Raw genomic sequence first — 7603 nt, 5'->3', positions numbered from 1 at the left:
TATATTTTAGATCAATATTTTAAAATATTTCTTCATTATTAACTTTTAAATTTTCAAAAAAAAAAAGAATTTAATCTATTAAATAAATCAATTTTAAATTAAAACAAAATTGAAAAAAATGGATATCATAAAAATATGCAACAAAATTTTTTATAAATTGGATTAAGTTTTCAAAATATTATAAAAGAATAATTTTTTTTATAATTAAGCTTTATAACAAAAAACCTAATTAAATAATGTTTCTATAAAATATAATTGCAATATATTTATGATACAATATGTAACGCAAGAATAAATAATTAACTAATTATGCAATTAAAAACTAAATATCTTAAGATTATTAACATCACAATAAGATCAGATATTATTGTTAAATACGTATTTTTCAAATTAAAATTATAACTTACATGTATAAAAAAATATTAACTATATTTTATTTAAAATTGCATCTTATAATAAAAAATCTTTATAAATGAATCAAAGATTTAAGTTCTAAATATGTTAAACTTATTCAAAATAATTAAAAATTATTGATTAATAAATCAGAACGAAATCTGTTTCACATTATGCGCCATTGTACGCCATTTTGAATTAAAAACACTTGAAATTATAAAGAAGAAGGAATATAACCTCGAATATCAATCATGTGTTTATTTATAAAATACTATTTTAGATAATGTAGATAAGATAAAATAAATTGTTTTGCATACTTCGATCATTGTTCGGCTATATTTTTACTGAATATCACATATTTTATGAATAACATTCAATTTTTTTCTACATTCGGAAAATTGTTTTGAGATTAATTGTTAAAAGAGAAATTTCGAACATATTTATTATATTATGTCTCATTCCACGTCTCAGAATAAAAACTATAATGTTAATATTGGAGGTAACTTCATTTTTTTAATAATTTTTTTTATAAAAAGTTTTTTTTATTACTATTAATATGAAATTATAAACCAAATATTTATATATATTTATACATTAAATATATCCAATTAATTGACTTTAAAAATTGAAAATTAATTTTTAAAAATTGAAAAAGTATCTAAAATATACAATTGTATATAAATACATACTTTAGATTTGACTTACTTAATTCTGAACAGATTTAATTAAATAGATTTAATTTAATAATAATTATTATATTTTAGATCAATATTTTAAAATATTTCTTCATTATTAACTTTTAAATTTTCAAAAAAAAGAGTTATTTAATGTATTAAATAAATCAATTTTAAATTTACAAAATTGAAAAAAATGAATATCATAAAAATATGCAACAAAATTTCAACTTTTGAAATAAAACAATATCTCTTGAATATTTATCGTCACAACATAATAATTAAACTATTAAATGTCCATCATAATATATGTATGTATATATACAAGAATACAATGAAATTTGATTTTAATATTATTGATATTAAAATCTTATAAGTTATTTACAACATAATTTAAGAACATAATTTTTAAATTAAAAATTTATTTTAAAAATTTATTGTGATTATAACAAAGTTATAATATTTTAAAATGGTAAAGTAATATTTCAATTTTAATAATATAACTTAAACCTATATTCAATTATAAATTTTAAAAAATTTTTTATAAAATTAAAGATTAATTAATTTAATAAAATAAAGATTAATTAAAATCAGATAAAAAAAAAATAATCAACTTTTATATTTTTTTATAGATATGCGAATTGCATACAAGGACAAAAACGAAACTTTTACAGAAAATCATCTTGTAAGTAAAGAACCAATTGGTCAATTTAAAGCCTGGTTCGACGAAGCATGCAAAATTCCGCAAATTTTTGAAGCGAATACCATGTTTCTTGCTACAGCTACCAAGTAATATTAAATAAATTAAATTTTAATATATATTAAAAATATATATATTAAAAAATAAAATTTTTTCATTGTAAATTAAAAATTATTGTTTTATAAAAATATCGATTTTTACAGAAATGGAATTCCGTCCGTGCGACCAGTATTACTCAAAGATTATGGAGAAGATGGTTTCAAATTTTATACTAATTATGAAAGTAGAAAAGCTCGCGAAATAGTAAGTATTATATTCATATTTTCTAAACATTATATATATCTATATGATTTTTAGGCTGAAAATCCAAACGTGGAGGTGAATTTTTATTGGCAACCGTTACATCGAAGTGTAAGAATCGATAAATCGATATATATATAATATATAAGAATTATTTTTTAAAAATAATATTAAATCAGCAATAGCATTTTATTTTCCATTTATTTATATTAATTTAATTAATAGAGATACTTTAATAGAGTCTTTTTTCTTAAATAATTATTTTCAAATAATATTCATATTTAAATTATTATAAATTATTATCATGTTAAATTTTCATTGTATATAATTATTAAAAATTAGGTACGTATAGCAGGTATAATAAAGAAAACTTCTTTAGAAGATTCAGAACATTATTTTCAAAGCCGACCATATGCAAGTCAAATAGGATCAATGGCTAGTAAACAGAGTAGTGTAATCGCAAGTAGAAATACGCTTATAATAAAAGAAAGAGAATTGTTAGCTCAATTTCCAGAAGGAAAAATTAAAAAACCAGATTGGTGGTAATTAATATAAATTATTATATATTATTATATAGAAAGTAAATTATGAAAAATATATGATATGATATACAATGATAATAGATTAATTTGATTTTCAGGGGAGGATATATTATTATTCCACATTCCATAGAGTTTTGGCAAGGTCAAAGCGATCGCTTACACGATAGAATTCATTTTAGACGATTGAAACCAAACGAAAAAATCGACAATGTACTTGTTCATCAAGGAGATAATGGATGGGTTTATGAAAGACTATCTCCATAAACAATATTGAAAAAATTATTTATTACAAATGCAGGAAAGACAATATTTTCTTAGTAATAAATTCTACTTAGGTAAACTACTTAAAACTTAATACTATTTTCTTTTAATTTTTAAAATTTCTCTTTGTAATCCTAAAAATATATATATATATAAAATTGTTGCTCGTTTAAAAAAATTGTAAAATATATATTTACCCTCTTTACTTTTCCATACTATTTTAACATCAAAAATACCATCTTCTATTATTAGGTTTTCGAATTGTCTCATTCCTCCTCCAACACCAAAATAATAACTTTTACCAGCAATAAACCTAAGAATATTATGTGGTTTAATATTATATTTTATTATCATAAAAACTCTGAAGTTTATATATTAATTACTATACTTGCCCAACACCATTTTGATTGAGTTTTTGTTTAAAAACTTCATACAGTTTTTTATGATTATTGGGATTATAAATTGTTTCGCTTGTAAAAATCAGATCATATCCCACAAATTCGTTCTCATCATTACACAATTTCGTAAATGATTCCCAATCGCCGCAAAAAAATTGACATTTTTTTAATATACTTTTTCGATCTTCAAAATTTAACATAATATTTGGAATGGTTACAGTTTTAATTATTTCTATATTCTGTGAAATTATTTAACTATACAGTTCATTTTATGACGAACATAAAGATTACATAAAGATTAAATAATAAAATTAAAAAGATTATATTAAATAATAAATACGAACATAATCTTGAAAATGTACAGTCGAATTTTTAAGAAGAGCAATCAGACCAATTATACCAGTACCACATCCCAAATCCAAAACAAATTTATTTTGAAATTCTATGTTGTTTTCTGATAAATATTGTCCTAAATCATAACTGCATTCCCAAATTTTTAAGCCACCTTTTTAAAAATATGGATATGGATGATTGAGAAACATAATTAATATAAAAAAAAAATATAAGATTTTCTTTTAAGTTAAGTAGTCTACCTTCGTATTTAGCGGGAATAAGATCAGAATGTTGTATCTCTGCCTCTATAATATTACTGCAATTTTCTTTTTGCAAATCATGTAAAGCCTTTTCAAATCTAATTAACTTTAATTTATAATCTGGAAATATTAAATATTCTGTATAATCATTCGATTCGTAGTATTTTTCGATTTGCAATTCCGAAATCTCCACTTTTGAAGCAGGAATCCAATTAATTGTCGATTTTTTCGTATCGTCATTTTTTTCTAAAATAATTCCATTTGAATTTTTTTTATAAAATTATTTCTTCAAATATTATTTTATAATCAAGAAAAATAAGAATTCTTTTTAAAAATTAACCGTGAATGTAGTATAACAAATATAACCTCAAAATAATTTCTTACGCTAAGAACTAGTTTTATAAAAAATATAACAAAAATACCTTCATCTTTCTTGTTATTTGAAAAGCCGAATTTAAACATTGCATTTAATAGTTATGTTTTCACAATTATTTGCAAGAAACTAATATAAACTAATAAAAATAAAATAATTGAAATCAAAAATCATATCAGAATCAATACGAATGAGATATACTAAAATTAAACTTATTCGTCAATAGCAAGGCATATATATGATTATTATATTTTAATAATGTAAAATTATTATATTAACAATATTAAACATGTTTATGAATAGTATAATTTAGAAATTTAAATTATAAATAACATACATAAAAGTATATTGAATTAAAATTACATAAACAATTTTATTTACTTATAATATAACTGCAATAATATAATAATATAATAATATATATGTAAATATATATATGTATATATTAAGATAAAAATTACTAAATCAAACATATATATTATAAAATTATATAATATATAATATATATATTAAATTGAAATGTTTGATTTAATAATTTTTAACTTTTAGTTCCTAAAATGTCTAAACTTTTCATATTACTGATAATAAATTTATATTATTAATGAAAAAAATTATGCAATTATTTAATTATCAAATAAAATAAATATCAAATAAAACGCAATTATCAATCTTATCATAGTAATATTTTATATATTGTATCGTCCTATCTTTTTTATTTTCACTTATCATTGATTACATATCAATCTTTCTTTTTTTAATATTCCATAAAAGAAAGATATTTATCGAAAAACAGTGAATTCATTTTAACTTGTTTTTGTGGTACAATGAAAAGGGAAGGGAGTTAATAAAAGCCTTAATATGTGTTTCCGAGGGACTTCCCAGGCGCGTTCAATTTTTTGTTTAAAAACCAGCTTCATTTCATAATTCTTATTTAATTATATCTTTGACCACGAGCTAAAACGATCTCGAATATCATGGAATCAAAAAATTTTTTAACTCTTACAGTATACGTTTTGATTTTATTCGTGTCGATCGAAAATATATTTACGTTATCAATTTCCTGTATCAACTTTGAAAATAAAACTGGTAAAATTATTTTAGCTTAAAATTATTAAAAATAGGTTTAGTAAGTGAAAAAATAGATATAAAAATAGATTTTCATTTTTATTAATTAAAATTTTTTTTTCTTTTCATTTTTTATTTTCACAGTATATATAATATAATATATAATATATAATATAATATAAATATATATATATATAATTATATATATAATTATATATATAATTATATATAAATATATAATTCAAAAGATTTATCGATTATTTCACTTTTCACTTTTTTTATCACCATATAAACTTGAATGAAAAGAGTATTTATATAACGAGAATTGTATATAAAATTTAATATATTTAGGAAAATATTCATTGACAGCTAATTATAATAATTTTTTAATTAATATAATAATTTAAGAAACACCGTACTATCAAGTCACTTCGTTTTTTTGTGTTCACATTTTTTTCCCAATTCTTTACTATTACTCAGAAAATTTAGAAGAATAAAAAGAATTAAAAAGAATATCATCTCGATCAGAGATTCCTAATATCGTGAGCAGAAAGGAATGGCAAGCTAGACCACCGATTGCCCGAGAGTTAATGGACAAAACGCCAAAACCTTACGTGGTCATTCATCACGGAGGGATAACTCACTACTGTTACGATGTGAAAACGTGCTCAGCGATCGTGAGAGAATACCAAAACTTGCATTTGGACGAACGAGGCTGGTACGACATTGGTTATAGTTTCGTTATAGGCGAAGATGGAAATGCTTACGAGGGTCGAGGCTGGGATTACGTTGGAGCTCATGCACCTGGTTATAACACGCAGAGCATTGGAATATGCATCATCGGTGACTTCAGTAGTAAGTATTTTGTGAATTGACTAACAAAATTTCATGTGAAATTTAACAATGAAAAGTGAATTAGTGACATATTAAATATAATTGAATTGAATCGAAATTTAATTCTAATTACGATGGAAAGATATATTTTTATCCGATTTTTACGATATCAAAGATATCAAAATTCTGAATTTTATTAATTTTAGAGCATTTGAATTTTTTTTTTTTAATTTCCTTTAAATTTTCCGATAAACAGTGCATTATAGATTCTAAGACATTATTATACAAATTCTTATTATAAATTCTATCATTCAGATGAAAATAAAATCTATTTAGTCTAATTAATCTATTCTAATAATAAGTCTAATTAAATCTATTTTTCTTGTAGATAGACTTCCCAACAATGCAGCTCTGAAGACATTAGAAGCTTTGATCAAATACGGAGTGTCCCTTGGCAAAATCAGTCAAGATTACCATATTATAGGACATCGACAAACTAAAAATACTCTTTGTCCAGGCGATAAATTTTACGAATACGTTCAAAAGTTAGCACGATGGACGGCTAGACCAGTACCAAAAAATTCGACAACATCATGATCATGTAAATGACAATTGTTGGAGAAATGAAAATATATCGATGAATAATGATAAAGCTTAATATATTTTACAATATAATATAAATAATATATATATAATATTATATATAATATATAATATCAAACAATAAACAATAGATAATATATTGAAATACTTATAAATAATAATTATAATAATTAAAATTACAAACTTAATTGCAATTTAACAATAAATAGAAAGATTAAAAAATTGTCTTTATTATGTTAAGGAAATTTACAGTATTTATATCGTATTGATAAAAAAATACAATTAGCGATAATTAAATATAAAAATTAGTTGCAATTTATTTCTTTTTCTTTTTGTTTATTTTATTTCTTCGATAAGCTAAGTCAAGTGTGTAAATACTTACGTATTACGCGGATGTGATTATAAGATTGATATGGTTTCATATTTGAAAGGAATTTTGAGAAATAAGATCATTAGTAATTTATATTCTGATTTCCTTAAAACAATATGGAAATGAAATCCAAAGAAAAATACATTTTATTTATCGAAATAAATAAATGAAGAAATTTTCTATAAGTTATATATAATTATGACTTAGTATTGATTATTATATTCGATAAAATATTTATTTTTTGTTTTTTCGTGATATATTTTCGCATATCTAAGAAATATAAAAATTGAAGCTCATGTAATTGTCGTTATACATTGATACGAACATAAAAAAATAGATTAATCGAACTTATTGAGATTAATGAAATTAAACGGATTATTATATCGAAAACTAAAGCATTAGGTTTCCTCTAAAAAGAAAAAAGTAAACATAAACTTTCATCTTATGAAATGTAAAAAAAAAATGATTTTATATTCGAATTGATATATATGTCAAGA

The 7603-nt window shown here is 21.2% G+C and overlaps 3 protein-coding genes across 3 annotated transcripts; 2 read left to right on the top strand and 1 right to left on the bottom strand.

Moving 5' to 3' along the window:
* The first annotated feature begins 591 nt into the window (after positions 1-591).
* Positions 592-3048, top strand: LOC102677560 (pyridoxine-5'-phosphate oxidase-like). The gene is made up of 6 exons (XM_006614531.2): positions 592-892; positions 1700-1856; positions 1971-2070; positions 2125-2178; positions 2410-2609; positions 2708-3048. The coding sequence occupies exons 1-6, from the start codon at positions 844-846 to the stop codon at positions 2871-2873; spliced, it is 726 nt and encodes a 241-aa protein (XP_006614594.1). The 5' UTR covers positions 592-843; the 3' UTR covers positions 2874-3048.
* Positions 2878-4453, bottom strand: LOC102677701 (histidine protein methyltransferase 1 homolog). Its single transcript, XM_006614532.2, has 6 exons — positions 4284-4453; positions 3862-4107; positions 3613-3773; positions 3263-3507; positions 3068-3183; positions 2878-3004 (listed from the first exon to the last, which is right to left on the bottom strand). Exons 1-6 carry the CDS (start codon positions 4321-4323, stop codon positions 2967-2969), a joined length of 846 nt encoding a protein of 281 aa, XP_006614595.1. The 5' UTR covers positions 4324-4453; the 3' UTR covers positions 2878-2966.
* A 639-nt stretch (positions 4454-5092) lies between these two features.
* Positions 5093-7055, top strand: LOC116185462 (peptidoglycan recognition protein-like). The gene is made up of 3 exons (XM_031509868.1): positions 5093-5323; positions 5825-6154; positions 6522-7055. The coding sequence occupies exons 1-3, from the start codon at positions 5209-5211 to the stop codon at positions 6728-6730; spliced, it is 654 nt and encodes a 217-aa protein (XP_031365728.1). The 5' UTR covers positions 5093-5208; the 3' UTR covers positions 6731-7055.
* Positions 7056-7603: the final 548 nt, after the last annotated feature.

The sequence above is a fragment of the Apis dorsata genome, unplaced genomic scaffold (assembly GCF_000469605.1).
Source record: "Apis dorsata unplaced genomic scaffold, Apis dorsata 1.3 scaffold_188, whole genome shotgun sequence".
Lineage (NCBI taxonomy): Eukaryota > Metazoa > Arthropoda > Insecta > Hymenoptera > Apidae > Apis > Apis dorsata.
Note: the sequence above shows the minus strand (reverse complement) of the source record. Positions and strands in the feature narration are given on the sequence as shown.